The sequence below is a fragment of the Tyto alba genome, unplaced genomic scaffold (genome assembly GCF_018691265.1).
Source record: "Tyto alba isolate M040663 unplaced genomic scaffold, T.alba_DEE_v4.0 Super-Scaffold_29, whole genome shotgun sequence".
Lineage (NCBI taxonomy): Eukaryota > Metazoa > Chordata > Aves > Strigiformes > Tytonidae > Tyto > Tyto alba.
Window position 1 is genome coordinate 14,514,635 of NW_024881303.1, and position 19,595 is coordinate 14,534,229.

A 19,595-nucleotide genomic window follows, 5' to 3' on the forward strand; every position below is an offset into this window, starting at 1 on the left:
GTAAGCTAAACCATTTGATGTCACATTTGACCTGCATCAGCACTAAGCACTTTATCAGCAAAGAAACCATAACCCTGTCACTTGTTATCCTCCAAGGATATTCCACAGTCTCCAGACACTGGACTTGCACCAAAACCTGACTAAGCTAGAGATCTTTGTATATCTGGCAGAAAGTGCTGAATCACTCTCTGAAAGAGTCTGTACTTCTTTATTGATGCACATGCCTTGTTCAGGTACCTTCTTAGAATCAAAACACCTTCAAAACCAACTACATTAGATTAAATATATCTAATCTGATGAACCATTTATGAAGTATAAAGAAATGATTACTAGTGATTCTGTTACTGAAATGTGCACCTTGCACCAAAGCTTGGCTAACTTTATGTTTAGCACAAACGAGGGGCTGATGCAAGTTAGGAAGAAACAGCTGCTTTTGCCTTTATAAATCCCATTTGCTTCTACCCACATCTATGGATATACTGTGCCAGCTACAAGTGATTTCTATTAAAGAGGTTTTTGCTAAGGGTACTCTAACCTGGTAGAAGCAGCCCTCACTTGAACGTAGAGCTCTGAGTCAAAAAGTAGTGAAGACATAGAAAATATGTTGCACTAAGATACAAAAACAAGAACAACATTTTTGTCCAACCCAAAAGAACCTGTAGATGAGAGGAGATCTTGCAGCACACAAAGAATTCACTTTCATTCCTGGGAGAAAGGGCAGAAGAGGCTGCTTGCAGCCAAGGCAGAAATCAGTCTACGAGCATGAAGGGAAACTGGCTCCTGAGCAGTGCACTGAACCTGCCACTGACCTCTATCTCCTTTGTCTGTTGGCAGTCCAAAATAACCAAGAACAGGGAGATGGGACTATGCAATTTCTAAACTGTTTAGAAGGAAAAGTTATCAAGTGTCTTGCTTTAAACTGTCATAGGAAAAAGAAAAAGGAAATAAAAGAGGAGCTGAGTTACGAACGCCATATCCACACCTTTCCTCAACAGTACTGTACTGGTCAAAAGCATGAGGAGATAATTGGCTGATAGTCCTGGGATGAACAAAAGCTTACAGAAACAGCTGAGTAAGGCTCAACTGTGTAACCAATTCACTGTGTTGCTTCCCGAGTCTTACAACCTTTGAGTATCTTGGGAGAAGGCACTGAGTAAATAAGATGCAGCTGTCATCCATATCCTTTCTTCCTTTACTAATAAGGCCTCCTTTAGGGGATTGTCCTTATTCCTATGCATGGCATCTCACACACTAAGTTAAACGTTTAGGATGTTGCTGATGTTTGCCTTCTGGCAGGCATTGCCTTCTGCTGCCAAAAAAAAAAAATGTCTTTTCTTACTAGAAAACACTTTTTAAGAAGTTTGTCCTATCCATCTGTTCTTTTGAAATAAAGCTGAGGAATTCAATTAGATCTGCATATGTTTTAACTTGACTTCCTAGGAAAACAAATAAAGCTATTTGTTGTCTTTTTAAAAGTGTGTGTCAATAGGCATAATTTTTGCAAACACTAGAGTGACAGTATAGGAGACTGGAGATTGTCAAATATGTTAAGTGTTCCTTACTATCACATTGATTAAGGAAAAGAACTTTTCCTGCCATTTCTTATGTTGGTAAAAGCCATACATGCAGGCATAGCTCTCTGATTCATTATTTGACCATAGGGAACATATTCTATAGAATTTTGTGCTGTAGCAGTCAGGTGTATATGTTCTTTAGGTACCTGTAGAGGAGAATCCAGACATAATCTGCTGGACCGGTCTTGGGAAAGAACTTAAGATAAACAGAATTTATTCTTCTTAAACTGAAGCTACACTCATGTAAAAATTCACAGTCTTTTATATTAAAATTTCCCTATTACCTTCAACCTTTTCTTACCTTTCCCCCAAATCAAAATGTTTCCGCTTGAGTCTCCTGTAATAGTATCACCATTTTCAGAAAAGGTCACACACAGGACAAACTTTGGCTTCTCTTGTTTCTGCATGGTTATAAAAAATACACACTCACAGAAACACACAACCCATTCATTTTAACTGTATACATTTGAGCAATTTAGTTTAGTCTTATACAGCTGTATTATTGCTTAAATATCTACACAGGGGTTAAACACATTCCTACAGTCTAAACAGTTAATCTGTGCAAGAGCAAAAAAATGCATCAACTGAGGTTGGTGGCCCAATCCTGCACCCTTCAGTAACAAGTTGTGATAGAGCAAGTGAGAAGGCCTGCCAACTTTTAACACAAGACCAGAAATACTCTGAGATAAACCAAATCCTCCCAACTCCAACATAAACCCAAAGGTTTTATTTAGAAGTGGCCAAAGATGCAAACAGGCTTTATTACTGTAATTTTTAACTCCAAAGTTTCTAGAAAAGTATTACTGAAGAGTTTGGCTCTAGTGTGAGAATTAAGAAATCATGTCTTAAAAAAATCCTAAGGTTCGGTAATGAAACATTGCTTTGGAGACCCTGAATTTAAGATACTGACAGCAACAAAATAGTGAAATGTATAAGGGGACAAAAAAGTTCACTAGCTAGTAGCTTCTAAGGACATTAGTTACAATGTTTGTTGACTACCAATGTGTATGGTCTCTTTCTCCCTCAAACTAGAAACTGTTCTCAAGTAGGGCCACCACACTTTTCCAGCTGCAACAACAATATCTGTGACAGAGGCAGAAACCTGACCAAGTAGCTTAGGAGTTAAAAATGAATGAAAAATAAAATGTAACAAAATTTAAATGCATTATCTCAGCATCTCCTCCTGGTTTCACATGAAGTATATTAACTAACATTGCACAATAGTTGCTCTGAATATACTTGTGGGCCATGACTCCACAAGTAGTTAACTAGGGCCTACTGGAGTTATCTGCAGTCACTGCAAACATCCCTCATTTGTGCATGTAACTGCTGTAGAACTTAGTCTATATTTAATAACAAAACCAAACCAAGACCTTGAAATTAAAATTATATTTACCAAATAGTGGCCAGCTGAAGATGTATTTGAATTACGTATGTATATGTATTTGAGCAGAACAGAGGAAAAGGGAATAATATTCATATTCATGTAATTTATGGGGGTTTATAAGTCTTTCCTCTGACAACTTCCCCCCAGCATCTATCACTCTTATATATTGTTTCTTAACCTGAGGTAAGCATAAAGAATTTTAAAGTAATTTTGTTTGGTGGGGGGAAAGGGAGCATAGCATAAAGAATATAGGAAAAAGAATGCAAGGAAAAAAATGGTAATTACATTTCAATACTTCATTGTGAAAGTATTACCCATGGAATAGTTTTCTGTGCCATACCATGAATGCTACCTGAGTTTTTGCAAAATTTCAAGTTTAATAATGATTAGTTGCCTTGATATACTCAACTCTTATTAACCCTGACTTCTGCATAACGGTACCATTATTACAAACATAAAATTAAGGAAAAATTTTACTTCACCTCAAATAATCCTTGTTTTTTAACAAGAGAATTCCCTTCTAGTGTCCAAAAATAAAGGTGTGATTTTCCACAAGTAACTATAATATTTGTATCAGTAGGGTGAAAATCTGCAGCAAATACAGCCTCATTAGAGCACTTGGAAAGAAAAAAGAAAAACATTGTATCAAAATTTAAAATTCACATAAAACAAAACAATATGGAATTGTTCTCTAGTTAGGATTAACTGATCAACTCCTGATTTAAGAAAAATCCTGAGATATTCATTTATTAGTGTAGACTAGAATACTTCGGTAGAATACTTTGAATTCAAAAGATTTTATGTTTTTTTTTGAAGTTAGTAACAAAAGTTATCCTTCAAAACTATGCCAGATAAGGATAACTTCTACACAAAAGATTAGTTTAAGATGTTTCTTTTCTGCACATACTCCTATCATTGATGCCTAGTCTTTTCTAATCAATTCTAGAATGACTATAATAGTAAATTTTTTAAAAAAAACCCAACAGTCTATTGGGATAATCTCAACAATGAGAGAAAATAGTCCATTTCTTCATGTTCTTTGCCTTTTATAAAACGGAAGTGTTAAAAAGGCACAAGGAAGACATTTTATGACAAAAATTACAAATCTACATACAAGCAAGTAGTACAAAATGTCTTATTGCAACACCTTGACATCTGCCAGCTTTTCTTCTTTCTGCCAGTCCCACACGGAAAGCACGTGGTCATTTGAGTCATCCACGGAGCATAGACTACTTCCTCCGTTCTGAGGCAAAACATGGAAAATATTAATGCATCCCCCAACCAACATTAGAAACATGTAAATCCCCATTCAAAATAATTAAATACTTATATTTAGGTGAAAATATTTATACATAATTACACTTTAACTATTATACTTTTAATTCTCCCAAAGATCTTAATGAAATATAATAATTTATAGCACCATTGAAAAATAGAGCTAAAAAAGGGATGTAGAAGAGGAACTATTGCACACTGCAGACAAACAGACTTTGTCAGGGATGAGGTAGGTAGCTTTTTCCAAACATTCAGTGATGGAAATTCTCAAGGCAAACTACACATCACTATCTATACTGTTAAGAAAGCTTTTCCTGACAATTACATTTCATTTATTTCTTTGCAATTTAAACCAAATACTTCTTGTCAGATCTGCTATGGACAGGGGGAACAATTTTACTTTTCATATAGGAATAACATATCAAAATCATGGAACACAGTAAGAAATCAGAAAACAATTTATTCCTGACAAGTGTCTTTTTTATAGGTGTATCTTCTATCATATAATCTTATTGACCCTAATTCCTTCAGTTGTTCTCGATGCATCGTGTTACCTAGACTTTCCCCAGTTGGTGCCCATTTTCTCAAGTATGGATCCAAAGACTAGATGAGGAACTCCAACCAAGACTCTACCTGAACTGAGGGGAGGTGATCAACATCGGTCTCACTAGTGATGGAAACTGCTGTACAATCACCCGATCTTCTTCTAAATAGCAGCTATCTGGAAGGTACTTTTTGGACCATTTTTTCCAATCCTTGGTGTTAATTCCTACATGTGTGTCTACAGTGGAATAAACTATCAAGAAATTTCTAATTGCTTTTGAACCCATTTAAATATGATTTTTGTATCCTGTTGCTTCTGGCACCAGCTATGTTAGCTTTGACTGCAGATGAGCTTGCTGGAACAGACTGAGCTTGTGGTTATGCTAGCACTCCTCTGGTAGCAACGCTGATACAACAGTCCTTCTTTGTTGAAGGATCAATTTTGGGGGGAGGAGGGGGAAAGACCCAAGCAAACTCTGCTTCATGTTGTTTATATATAAGGATGCATGGTTGTTCCCCTGATGAATCAGGCCCATAATGCACATCTCAGTTGCAGCTATAAAAATAACTGTGCCAACACAAGTCAGTAAGTGGGACAGAGATAGGAATCAGTAGCTTGAAGAGAGGGCTGTCTAAAATGTGATAAGCAGTACTGCTATGGGATGGGATGGGATGGGATGGGATGGGATGGGATGGGATGGGATGGGATGGGATGGGATGGGATGGGATGGGACGGGACGTGATGCTCAAAACAAGGCTAAGTTCTGACTGTGAAATCACAGCATAAAGCAAACATATTAAACATTCACCTTCTTGTAGCATCTGCTAGTAAGAATTCTGTTATTAAGTACCTATTTCTTCCTCCAGGGAGATATTTAGAGAGTATTTTCTTGCTATTCCTTTTTTTTTATCCTTTAAATTTGATCTTGAACTGCATTGTTGTTGTGGTTTGACCAGGACAATTGTCCTTCACCTCTGTATTCTTAACCAGCTCTCCTAATTCACTCCTCTCTTTTCTACTTTCTATAAAATATTGTCATCAATAGACTTCAAGTACTTGTGGAAACTTTCATTGAAGTAAATTTTGCTTAGGGAATACACCGCTTAGTCACCTCCTTTTTAAAAACACTGTCAAGACAACCAGACACCACCAGAAACACTGCTTATGGATTCTGTTCTACACAGAGGGTTTCTAGACTTGAGTATGTCAGGTTACAAACTCATGTTTTTATATGGGACTTGAATGCCACCTATGTAACTTTTTTTTACCTCCTTGATAGACTAGAGCTCAAAGTATGGTGCCAAGAGGCTAACAACAGGATTCTAATCCTTTATCTATACACCTTTTCTGCTTTCAAACAAAAGAATTTGCTTCTCCTATGAGAGCTCCCATTTTCTAAATCCAAAATCACAGGTACAGGCCATTGTAAAGGTCTTTTATCAGTCATTCTTAGGCACAGTGTAGGAGGAGAGTAACTTTCTTGTGTTGGGAGAAAAATCAATAGGATGATTAAAGAGAATAAGTAAGGACATTGCGATTTCAAGAACACAAGTACTGCTGCAACTACTTGTCCTTAAAGAAATTAATTGCATTTTATGGTATGCATAAGGTAGACATCTGAGACTGATGAGAGAGTGATAACCTTAATAGCAACATAAACTGTTGGAAACAACTGGGTTGCATGCTTTCCTCCTCTAAAGAGGAAGCTGAGAGAAAAAACAGCTTGGAAGCTTGTTTTGGTCAAGGAAGCTAGATCTGAGAGACCTCAAAAGCCTGTTCAGCAAGCATTCTTAATACGACTGTTCATTTACTTTACTTACAGATTTAGAAAAAGCAATGCAAGTGACAGCTCGGTCAAAAAAACCCATTCCGATGACATGCAGTGTATTCAGAGTTACAGAATCCCAGACACGCACGTGTGGTGGCAATTGCTATAAAATAGACACAGAAATAATAGCTGAAACAATGGTGGCAAAAAAACACCAGGATTTTTAAAAATGAGAATGTATCAAAACCCCATTTTTGATGAAATGAAACTTGGTGATGAACTTGTGACATGGGACTTACTGGTAGGTCCAAGGTCATCATTTTAAACTGTAGCAACTCAGATAATTCTGGTCAACATCAAACAGCAAGTGCAAAAAAAAAGATTAAGATTTTCTAAAACGTAATTTATTTCAGTGTCATAAAAATGGCTGTAGAAACTAATTGTTCAACTGTAATCGCAACTAACTTTATTTTTCTACACAAAATTCAAGGCATACATAATGGCCCAAGATGAATTCCCTAAGAAAACCAGGTGGTTCCCTCCTCCCTCTCCACCCTCTATCTTTGACGTCGGCACCACACAGCTCACCAGCCCCACGCAGGATTAACCTCGTGGAGAGAGAAATGCTGCTCAAAGCCACTAGAGGGCAATCCCGGGAAGTATTTGCCGATTAAGATGTATTTTAAAAATAGTGAGGCGTTTAAGACAGTATCTTCAACCTTTGCAGGAAAACAACAAAAGCCATGTTTTATTTCCCCTTTTTCCCTACCCTTTAAAATAAAGTGAATGTGTTTTATTACAGTATCAGAAAAAAAAAAAAATAAAAAAAAGGAACAGCCATCAGTCTTTCTTGCTAGTAAGTAGTGAAATTGCCCTTAAGAATGAATAAATTAATGAATCAAGGCCACCTGAGTTATACAAATGGCCTTTATATAAGCTTACCTATATACCACTTCCCCCTCAAGCATATACATCAGACCTTTAGATTTTATTTCACAAAATTGTATATAAGAAGTTAAAAAAACAAATACCAGAGATTTCTCCAACACACAATAAAAATTAATAGTTTATGTTACTCAAATATGTTATCTTTACATAAACCTTATATTACATAACTGGGATTTTGTTTTCTTCCTTTACTTAAAGTAGTTAGCAGATCAATAATTCATTTTTATCCTAAAATTCTTCATTGACATCTACCAAAAATTTTGTAATAGTTGGACTGTGACATCAGCTGCATACTCTGAGTGACTTTTTCCTCATGCTTTTCCTGCCTCTGCTTGTACCCACTCTTTCTCACTTGTCTTAGCTCTTTGGAGCAATGTTCATCTTTCTCTGTTCAAATAAATTCCTAGCCTACAGCTAAGCATTATGATAATACAGGTAATAAGAGAGAGAAGAATATTCTTGTCTAGATGACAGAAAGAGTAAGACTTTTTTTTTTTTTTTTTTTTCTTCCAGCAAACAACCCAAAGCCATTCTTATTTGTACATTGGCTTTGGTAGCTATGGTCAGAAATGAAGATGTAGAGTTTACAATTTAATCTCTGCTGTTTTTTTTCCCTTTCCCCGCATCCATCTGCCCTGTCAGGTCTCCTCTGTAGCCTCAGCCTTCCCCACTTCTTTTAGAGACCAACTCCAAATTTACCTTCAGTCTGTGTAAGTAATGGAATCAGAAACCACTGACTGATCTTAATAATGAAACTGGGTAAATTTGATAGTGTTCAATAGGCACTCTCAAATCAAGTATTGTTTGCATTCAGTCCTAAAATGTAAGACCAGCTGAACATGAAAAGAATATAGCATGTATCTTCTTGATAGCATATTCTTGTGTAATACAAGCAATTATATGTCAGCAAAGGGGTTACTCACTTTTCCATCCTTGGATGTCCCTGCAACTTGACCTGTTGCTATAGTGATCCTATCAGGATGGACAGCCAGGCTATAGAAAAGAAAGGCCAAACTTAAAACCATTTATTAACTATTTCATCAAAATTTTGCTTTAGCCTGTAATAAATAGCCTTAGTTTAGTCATATAAGACACTTAGCATACATGTAAAGATTTTAAAAATAAAAACCAGAACCAACCAAAGAAATTTCATGTTCTTTTACTGAAAAAAAATATGCCCTTGTGAACCAGGTAGTAATTTGCTTAAGCCCTAATACTGCAAGCATGTATCAAACAAGCCTTAGTCTACCTTATGTTGGGATTCATCCCACCTAGATTTAAAGTGATTACAGCATATAATGAGTTCACAATTTGTGCTACTTATCTAACTTCAGATATCTCTAATCAGAGGTTGTAGAGACCTGGTCAGTACAGTCAATGCTGTCTAGCAGCAATCCTCCAAAGCAAACTTATGTGTATCCATTCCAACATTGTTCCTCAGACTGTACTGGCCAGATATTCAGTGACTCTTATAAAGAATTACCAACTTCTCTCTAATATTTTTCAAAGGTGAAAAAACATTCTTTAGTAAGTAAGAACCAGGATACAGAATTTAGGAATTTTGATTCCAAAACCTGAGATTTTAAAAAATGTAATCAATGTTAACTAATGTCTCTAAGGAAAAAACAATCTAAAATTTGTATTAAGCCTGGAGTACAGTCTCCTTTTGCCCCAACATCCTCTCTTATTTTTTCACTGCAGCTGATTTACATACAGTTCTAGAGTCAAAGTGCCCTGCAAAATGAACTGTGGCAATAATTCATTCAGCTTTATAATGCAGAAAGGTATCTTCTTTCTAGTAGACCTGAAAGCTTTCAAATACGTAGAGTCACAAAATTTGAAAAAAAATAAATTAGATGGAACATGTCCAAGTTAAAAATCTTGTAAAATGACTAGATTATACAAAGAATTCAATTTTAGGAAACACGCTTACAATGCATCCAGATTTGATTATTAGGTCTATTTTTGGCTTTGAGGGACAACAGGTGTTTCATAATGATTAATCTAAAGAGGAGATGTCAAACTAATTTAATATACTAGGGCCCATCAAATAATCCAGGTGCTCATTTTAAGCTACACTCAGCAAGCAGACAGATTCCATCAAGATAAACCACGTTTATCTAGATTTCAGTTTGACGATATTGATATTTCCTGATACCTATTCTCCTCTGAGCTTGAACACAGCTAACTCACTTTGAAGCCCAAGCTGGCATGAAAGGCAGCAGACAAGCCAGGCTGCTCAGGTTGAGTTTCCAGGTTATCGGCTATGATGTAGACATGCCTGAAGACTACCAGGAAGACTGCAGATGAGATTAAAACTGTTTCATTGGTTAGACTGTGCCTAAAGGACCTATACCTGGCACCAGAGCCCAGGTGAATATGAATAATGTAAACCTACTTAAAAAAGGAAAGAAGAAGAATCTAAAGGAGTAGTTAATGTCAAATCATCCCAAAACAGTGTAATGAAGATCAGTGGATCTAAAGATTAAGTCAGATTTCTGTTTTTCTGTATTCTCAATGTAGAAAGTATATTAGTTATGGAAAATGAATTTTCTCAATTAAATGCAAGGAGAAGTAGTTAGTAACTGAGACAGAGAGACAAGCAGTAACTTGGAAAACATCAATACAGCAATTGCATGTAGAAACATCCAAATGAGGTAGCACAGCACGTATGGCAACACAGACTTGAGGTAAGTTTCACAAGCAAACTCTAGCTCTGTTAGGGACATATTTGATATCCTCAGGTTTGTGCCATCACACCCTGACAGCAGTTGCTTCCTGAGCTGACTAGATAGAGCTATAACTATAACAGGCATTTGACATTCTTGTCATCACTACAGGCAGACCTTTATTTGACTGCAAATGCAGTGTCAGGCATAAGGACTCAACCCACGCCAGATTCTGAAGTTAGATCAAATTTTCAGAACTATATTAAAGACCAAAACATTACCTTCCAAATACTGTTTTATAAAGAAAAAACAATGGTTACTAGGTAACTTACCACTTCACATCATCATTATGACCAGTGTAATGTCTCTGAAGTTGCTCTTCAACATTGAATAACACAACTACTGAGGCGATGAAATACACAGTTTCGCCCGTTGGAAGAAGGTAGAGATTACTGCGACAGTCCCGACCCCTATATCCATAGCTACCATGTTGGTCAAGCTGCAATAACATTATCTACCAATGAAGAATGTTAAAAATAAGGAAAAACAGAATGGATTCTCTGTTCCTGTATTTTCTGAAATCTGCATCTCTTGGTTTGAGCACACCTTTATCACTTGACAGCTTTCAGAACTGCCTCCCTTACTACAGTAAAGAGAGCTAAAGCGTTTCGTAGACTGAGTTACTAAAAACCTACACATCCTACAGAAAATACATGGTAAAGAATATAGGAGTTTGTAAACATACTATCCCTTTAGTATCCTCTAGAATTTGCTAAATGCCTGGCTAAGGCAATATCAATTTTGTCCCAAGTGTATTTAGACTTGATGGAAATGCTAACAAGTCATTCATTACATCTCCCTGCATTACATCAGAACTGATTACATTATCCTGTGTGCAGGTTGATTGATTTCATTATTCTGGGCATCACCAGCCAGATGGATATGAAACCGTAAAAGGGTTACATCATCCGTTCCAATTTATTTTTGTAGCATTTAAAAGGCAGCAGCCCAGATTCTGATGCTAGTCATATCAATGCTAATCTAAAATTAATCCAATTAAATAACTGGAATTAATCCAGAAATAATCTAATTTAGATTGAATGTTAATTCAGCCAAATTATGTAGTTTTATTCTTCTGAAGAGTCATTAGGGACTACAACTATTTTGGCTTTCCTTTTTTTATAGGAACAGAGAGAAACAGCATCAGCAGAATCTTGGCAAAACAGAATTGTATTCTAATTCAGTAAATATGGAGAAACTGGCTGTGATAAGTATATGGAGAGGTACTGAAACCCCAATTACATTATATTAAAAAGATACTTGTGCACTATTTTCTATGGTCAATGATAACCCAGTCAAACTAAAATACTCATGCTAATACTATCCAAGAAGGTCAGTAGTTGTCATACTTCTAAAACAGGAATTTAAATAACAGCTTTCTCATTTTGTTTGTTTGTTTGTTTGTTTGTTTGTTTTTTCCCTAAGAAATGCAATAAGAAGTAGGTCTACATATGCAACCATCAATATGTGCATTGAAAAATACAGCTTTTGTACTCCCAATCTGAAATATTTCAGCCAAAATTCCTTTGAGTTTGAGATATTAAAATTTGAAGACATGAAAACAATAAATATCTTCAAATTAAAAAGCATTTACTATCAATTTTGAATCTGTTCATAAAGGTTAGAGTTACTACTCTAGATTTCTGAACAATGTTTTATTTATTTTTTTCTGTAAGGCCAGATACCATTACCAAATGAAGCCAACATAAAATTGCCCTAGTTCAACAATACATAATCAAGTTAGTAATAAACCAGCAGTTGAAGTTAGCATAAGGAATTGAACTTTTAAAAAAAGTGAAGTAAAAACATTATATAGGCATTTATAAGGAACAAATCTCTGTGCATAAAAATAAATATTAAATGGGAAAGATTACATTCTTTAGGGAAAATCTCCTTTCTTTACAATTCTTCCTGTAGGGAACAATGCTGAATTCAACCCTTTGCATGATTGCTGTTGTCAAACACTTAGTGTCTTTCTATCAGCCTTTTTTCTCAGATGTAAACTCCTGGGGTTGATCTCTCCTCCTCACTGTTTCCCATACTCTGATTAGGTGGCTTCAACTTTGATTTGGTGAGCTGGCCCTTCAGAGAATGTTACCTTGATCTTTTATTTTGACCTGCAGCTTTTGTTTCAAACCTCCTGCTTGACAAGTGACCTGGTCTCAGACAGGTCTGTGCAGACTATCTCTCCTGCCCTGATGTCCCCAGTGCCAATTTCTTGCTCAAGTTTTACCACCTCCACTCCAGCCCTCCCAGAGACCTCATCACACTCATCGTTTCTGTTTCTTGGTGTCTGAATATAACTGATGTGGTCTGAACCTGTACCAGCAGATACCTGCTAACGTGACTGTAAAACTCCTTTATGGTTCAGGTATGTTCGGAAATCTACACACATTAGATTTTCTTCCATCTGTTTCTCATCAGTCTGCTTTGCCCTTTCCATTTGTCCATCTCACCTCTGATATCTTGTTTCTGTATACCCATTCTTACACTACAAAGCACTTCTGGCTGTAACCCCACAGAGAGGCTGATTTGTCTGCTACAAAGATATCTTCTACTCCGTTTCTGTTACCCTCCACCCAAACAGCTCTGCTTTTCCAATTTAAATGGAATGAATGCCTGCAATATTGGTTGGTTTTCTGATGTCTTTGCCTTTCTCCTTAAATTATTTTATGGTCCTGCACCCAGTTTTTCTTCTTATCATTACAGTCTCTAAATTGGGCATTAACATATCTCTCTCTCTTCCCTTTTTTTTTTTTTTTTTTTTTTAAGTCTTTCATATAGCTAGTCATTTGTGTACCTTTTAAGTATGTATAGCATGACTGGGTTTAACTGAAAAGAAATTAAAAGCTGAAAAGACAGAACAGTGTTTTTGGAAAAATATGCATCCTCCTCACTAACCATTTAGGGTTAGTTAGATCATTTTATCAATTCATAACTTTTCTATTAATTCATACCTTTTCTATTCACAAACAACCTTTATATATAGGATTCTACTGTGCATAGAGATACACAGCTGTAAGGACATAGGAATATTCAAACTAAAAATAATGCTTCATCTGTCAAATATTCAGCCATTTAAGTAAGCTTAAGTGAGAAACTAATGAGACTGAAATTATGACCCACTCTCATTATAATTTCTTATAATAGTCTGAAATATTAGCTTCAGCTTCCACCTACACACTAGTGACAATCTGTTTTGCTTTGTGGTTGGTTTTTTTGTTGTTTCAGCATTCAGCCTAGCACTTTCTCCTGCACTACCCCTAGGCCTCCCAAGCAAGGGGCACCTTACAAGTGTAAAAAGATCATTCAAATCTTTTGTGATATATGATGAGAGCCTGTACAACAGTTAGATAGTAAAATGCTGCAAGCAGTATTTATCACTCTAATCTCAGCTGTTTTACTGGTTTTGTGGATATTTTTGTTGTTGTTGTAACTCATCTTCAGTTATTTCTGTACGCATTGTCTATGCAGTTCCAGCAGAGTGGGATAGAACCCATAGGCTCAGATGCAATAGGAATAATAAGAATAGTTACTAAATCTGTCATTAATCCCTTGCGAATACAGTGGGACTTTTGGAAACTCTCTGTGTGCACTCTGAAACCACATGCAGTTCTATTTATACAACTTTGAAAAAGACTATATGCAGCCTGCCTTCTATTTTATGAAGACAAAGCAACTTCCTATTTGGACTGCTTGGGACAAAACCAGTGTCTTTTTCTTAAAATAGAAAACCTAATGAAGACTTTGTCTCTCTAAAGATAGTGGATATTACAAACAGACCCAGACCTTGTTGTGTTTATATTTTATCTTGAATTATCTATTACATATACTAATATTATACATTATAAAAATGAAATGTCATTTCTTTTTTCAATAAAGAATATATTTTTTTTTACTACATTTAAAAGTGAAATGTTAACATTTCTGTATGTAATAAAACGCTGAGTTATTTCAAGTTAAGATTCTATAATTATGTCCACTCATAGAAGTCAGTGGAAAATTCTGGTTGTTGGGTATTTACAGTTCTTAAATACAGTTTAAAATCTAAGTTCAAACATTATTTTATATACGATACTTTATGAATTTTATTGCTAAGCACCTATCTGTTACAATACACTATTCAATTCAAGGTTTATTCAAGTACTGAAGTTGATTATAACATCCTCTAAAGGACAATGGTGCACATTTTACAAAACACAGTTTAAAACAATAAATTATTGCTGAGAATCAGCAAAAAAACCTGAGCTTGTTTTAGGTATACTATAATTATCAATCACAGCTCGCTACCTTCTTACAATATGCCTAGTTTAATCTTTAGCTAATTAGCATGCTTCAGACTTAACCTTCAGGCAACACTCAAGCAAAATCTTTCTTAAGCTGCCACCCTATACTTCACAAGGTACAGAACAGCAGCCTCAAGAAATTAACACCTATTTTCAATGAAATGTTGCTTCACTAATGAAATGATCCCTATGATCTTAACTTGCTATACTTTAGCTCAAAAAGTTATTTAAAACAAATCACTAAGAAATTACTGACTTCCAGTAGTCCTCTAACACAGAAAGGATACACCCATTCCAGTTTAAGTCTCTTGGCTGGTAGCTCAACTTTTGCTTCCAAATTGTAAGATTCCACTTGCTCTTTGGGCATGTACATGGTAACAGGACGTCCACGAAGAAACATTTTCACGTATCCTTCCTCTACAAAAGGTCAGAAATGCTTAATGTTACACAAAAAAACATCAGTGGATAACTCCAGTGCTTCTCCATCCCTTCCCACTTAACAGTTTGGTTTGTTACAATTACAGAACAACATGCAATCCCAAACTTGGAAATTAAGCAGGTTTTTTTTTTTTTTTCTTAAATCATAATCACTAAGCAGAATTTTTTTTAAAACATACAAAGTCTCTTTTTCCTTTAAATATTCTGAGCAGCAGAATTAGAACTGAACAACCTCATGAAGAACTAAAAAACTGAAAGGACTTAAATCAAAACTTTTTTTGGCTACAATATTACATTTTTAAAATATTAAAAATGAAGGAGGAAACATCAAAGATTACAATTAATGCAGAAATTCCACTTAAAATTAATTTTATTTTTTAATCAATATTTACAGTTGAGCATCAGCATCTAAAGTATTTTCCAACACTCAGTTGCATTCTTTGCATCTTAGTGTAAAGATATAAAGATAGGCTTTACACTTGATACAGTGTTAGAGATACATTCAAAATAAGGAACACAAACAATTAGTAAAAGGAATCATGCTGATGTACATGCAGAAAAGATATGTGCTTGAGGAATTACTAAACATTGAAAAAGGAATGACAACATTGACAGCACATTAAAAGAAAGGAAAATGACATACAGGAGAGAATCTACAAAGACTGAATTGGCTGACAGAAGTAAACATTTCTAGCAGAAAATACTAAAAGTAATGTGTTGAACTGGTAAGAAATATTTTTTGGGGAGAGAAGCAGGGATTAGTAACAGATCTGGAAGTACTGACTTGGGGACTTCATGGGGTTTATAAAACTAGGAGATCTGGGAAATGCCATGAAGGTCTGACTAGAACTTTTGGGAACTGGCAAGGCCAAAGTGGGTGTCCTGTGAACTTCTGGTGAAGTTTGTCCAGATTCAGAACGTGTTGGCTCTTGCTGCTCCATCGGCAGATTAAGGGGTTCAGCCTTGTTCTCATGCGAATCAAGCAGCTTTGGAGTCAGTGACATCTGTAGAGTTACTAGACAGAATAATCATGGGCACAGAGGAAATGGGAGGGCAGAAGTAACAAAATCATGTAAATGAAAAAAAATTATACAATTCAGGACTGTTAAAAAAATGTTATGAATTGTTAAGTATCATTACAACTATACCATTATTTTTTTTAATTGAAAACTAAGGCTTTATTTTAATTGGAAATATGCATACACTACAAATCCTGACTAAATTAATAAAAATTATTGGTTGAACAAATAAACATCATAACTATGCTGTGTTACTTAAATATATGTGTATTCTGACTTTAGACTAATTCATTTGGGAAAGACATCTACTTGATCTGTCACAGTGAAGTTACAGCTAGAACTCTCTAGCTTCATTTACAGAATTCATACATGTAATGAAAACAACAGAAAACTGAATGCTAAAAAGAAGTAATAACAATGGTAAAATAAGGGTGACAGATGGTTGGAACTTAAGATGCCTGTTAAAATTCTAGAATACTGGAATTGTTTTTAAAAATCTACTCCAATAGATCTGTATTGGAAAATAAAAGAGGGAAGTGCATTAAATAGCAGAGCATTACAGCACTATTTGTATGCACATGCAGCATCTATTTAATGAGCTTGAAACACATGCCAATACTACTGATGCTGGTGCACTGGAAGTCAATAGATTTTTCAGCAGTGACAACCACTAATTGTGCTTATGGAAGGCTGGGAACGAATGGAAGTATAATTCATTGAACTGCTTTTCTTACCTGAAACTTGCATCTATCCATCTACAGTGGAAGCATTTGACCTAGTCACTCAAAACTCCTTTTTAGAGTAAATAGGGAGAAACAGGTACTTTTGGACAAATTAATCACATTGTAAATCAGATGTCCAAAAGCAAATATACTAAATTATACCAAGTATATAAAATTATGCCTTCTGAATGCTTCTTTCTCTCTACTAACAATAAAAAGGAACTTAGGTTGACGAGGTCAGGCACAGAAATACATACTGTGTATTTATATCTAACTTTTGGTAATATTAATTCCATCTGTACTCATTTTTGTTACTAATCCAAATTTATTATCTACATCCCTTTGTACTTTTCTTAACAAAGTTTTTAAGACAGAAAAGTTCTAAATGTGAAGATATAGATGTAAAGACAGACAATCATCAAATTATAAAGACAGACCAATAGTGAAACTTTTAGACAAATGTATCTTTTACATCTGCAATTTTGTAAATTTGAAATTGTCATTGAAAATGACTGCAAAAATTAACAGTTACTGAAGTGCAATAATAAGACATGTGAATTCTAGCAGGATCTGCAGAAGCCACTACTTATTGCAGGCATAAAATTGTACAAATAATACACAGAGTTAGAGGCTCTCTAAAAGATTTTGCCTTGACATCAAACATTCTTTGCTCTGTGAAATTTTAGATTTGATGCAAAGCTGAAAGATGCTGATTAGTAGGAAAACTGTTAGGCTTAACTATCTCTAAAAAGCAAGACAAACCTGTGATTATATCGCAGATATAAACATGCATCAAAAATGTGCATATTTACACTACAATTTAACTACAGCGTTAGAAAACAACATAGTATGTTTACCAAATATAACTCTGCTTTATGACCTTGAGCAAAAAGCACTGAGAAATTAGTTGGAGGCCTAGGTCTGTTTATTCAACATTCAGAAAAATCTACAGGCTACTCAGTAAGAAAAAGCAAAGGAAAACCCAAGACTTCTATAATCATGTTAGGCTAACAGCAAAATAGCCAACAAAGGGCAAAATTCTATATGAATTTCAGCAAAAGTGCAAAACACCATTTCAAACACAGTGAACATCCATGTGTTGCCATATAGCTCTCTCAACATATTTTTTCTAATTCAAATTCTTCTGCAAAAGTCCACAGAAATCTAAATTATAACCCATTGTTATTATTAAAGTGCACCTGAGGGTTATAATTCAGTAGACTTCACAATAGATGGTATCATACTTTTGTTTCATTCAAAAAACTAGAAAAGCTTGAACATTGCAAAATGCACATAAGGTAGAAAATAGTTGTTTACGCATTGAGCTTTTATCTCACCAGTACCATTTTGCTTCGAGAGCTATGAGGTTTTGGAAGTGAAGCCTACCTTTGCAGTGTGTCACACGGCGCTTCCCTTGTGATTACAGAGACAGAGACAGAAGGGCTAGATAAAGATGTGTTTGAATACAATAAACTCACTAAATACTAAATACCTGCTTCAACTGGCTGTCCAGTTGTATACTGCTGAAGGCTAACCTGGTGCTTGGCAAAACACTGAGCCATACTCCATGCCATTTGTTGGGTAATTGCAGTCGAAATCCTTTTCCTCCAGCTAGGGCCTTTGTTTAGTTCTTCTAATATTAAAGTATTAGTTTAAGCTCCATTATGCAACTATATGCTTAAATAAAATACCAAGTATCATTTTCTTAGAAAAAAATAATTAATTTCAGTAGGAATTTTGTCCAGGTGAGAAGGATAAAAGCAGTGTCACATATGTTTTATTACTGATTTTTATCTAAAGGAAAAGTGTCAGAAGAAAAATCATTCCAAATGCCTTTGCTTACATGGTGCAAGGGAAGGAGAAATGTTATGCAAGAGAAGTATATTCTGTGCAAATCAGAAGTTTTCTTTTTCTAAACCAACAGTTGTCATTAAAGGGACACGAACTGTGATTGTATTGTCACAAAAGACTTAAGTGCTTGCTTAGTTTTGTATATTATTGAGTTCATAATCAATTACACTAAGCCTTGAAGTATGGCTTAAGAGCTTTGCTGGATGATGATCAATTGGTGCAGTAAACAAAAGATTTTCTACTTTTCCAGCTTAATGTATGATTACTGTCACAGAACTATAGACAAAAATAATATGATATATCTGATAAATCAACAAGGTTTTTTACCTTCCTTATTTTATTAAAATAAAGCTTTTATTTTAATTTTCTGTATTTTTTCAGAACAAAAATAATTGTTATACATACTATTCAGCTTAATATCTTTATTGAGATGGTTCAAAAGTTTTTAACTAATGACAAGAACAGTCTCTGCTTTCACTTATACTTACTATTTCACTTTTGAAATCTTTTTGCTGGGATAATACATAAGTAGGAAAAAATTTAAATTATTTTCAAATTAAAGATAGATTTCCAAAACTGTAGTAACAAACTACCTTTTTTATTTTCAATTTGACCAATTTTATTACAAGGCATTGGGACAGATGTGGCGTTCTTTAACAGTAGTTGAAGGCTTCCTTTTATTACTAAATTAACATGACAGAATCATAGCTGGAACTCGGCATATGCTTGAATTAATAAATCCTTAATACTGCTTTGAAAGGGAAGACATTTGGGGGAAGAAGACATGGCCTTTTTCTTCTTTGTCTTCTTACAAAAAATTCTAACTGTAAAATAAACCTATTAGGCCAATATAAACTAGAGAAAAATTATCAACTTTTTAAAAATACATCATCAACATCCTGTAAGTATCATGTTTATATTCCCAATACCTGTTTCTAGGCATCCACAGGAAAAAAAATAAAAAAGTATTATGTTATCACAGTTGTTATTTCCTTAAAAAATGTAGAAGTTCCTACCTGCACTGAACATTGGTTCCTTGGGTTTGCTGTGAAAA

General features: G+C 35.0%; 1 protein-coding gene across 11 annotated transcripts in view; it reads right to left on the reverse strand.

The window, feature by feature from the left end:
* The window catches only part of EML1 (EMAP like 1), a 132,365-nt gene that overhangs the window by 18,571 nt on the left and 94,199 nt on the right, over positions 1-19,595 (reverse strand). For 5 of the 11 annotated variants that reach the window (XM_032981694.2, XM_032981693.2, XM_032981692.2 and 2 more), the window contains 10 exons: positions 19,558-19,586; positions 18,077-18,103; positions 15,734-15,964; positions 14,799-14,928; positions 10,498-10,647; positions 8,420-8,489; positions 6,601-6,711; positions 4,109-4,204; positions 3,444-3,578; positions 1,876-1,975 (listed from right to left, as the gene is read on the reverse strand). In XM_032981694.2, the coding sequence (XP_032837585.1) occupies positions 1,876-1,975; positions 3,444-3,578; positions 4,109-4,204; positions 6,601-6,711; positions 8,420-8,489; positions 10,498-10,647; positions 14,799-14,928; positions 15,734-15,964; positions 18,077-18,103; positions 19,558-19,586 (1,079 nt within the window). The remainder of the gene's footprint in view (positions 1-1,875; positions 1,976-3,443; positions 3,579-4,108; positions 4,205-6,600; positions 6,712-8,419; positions 8,490-10,497; positions 10,648-14,798; positions 14,929-15,733; positions 15,965-18,076; positions 18,104-19,557; positions 19,587-19,595) is intronic. The other 6 variants (XM_032981699.2, XM_032981698.2, XM_042798981.1 and 3 more) reach the window with 2 other exon arrangements.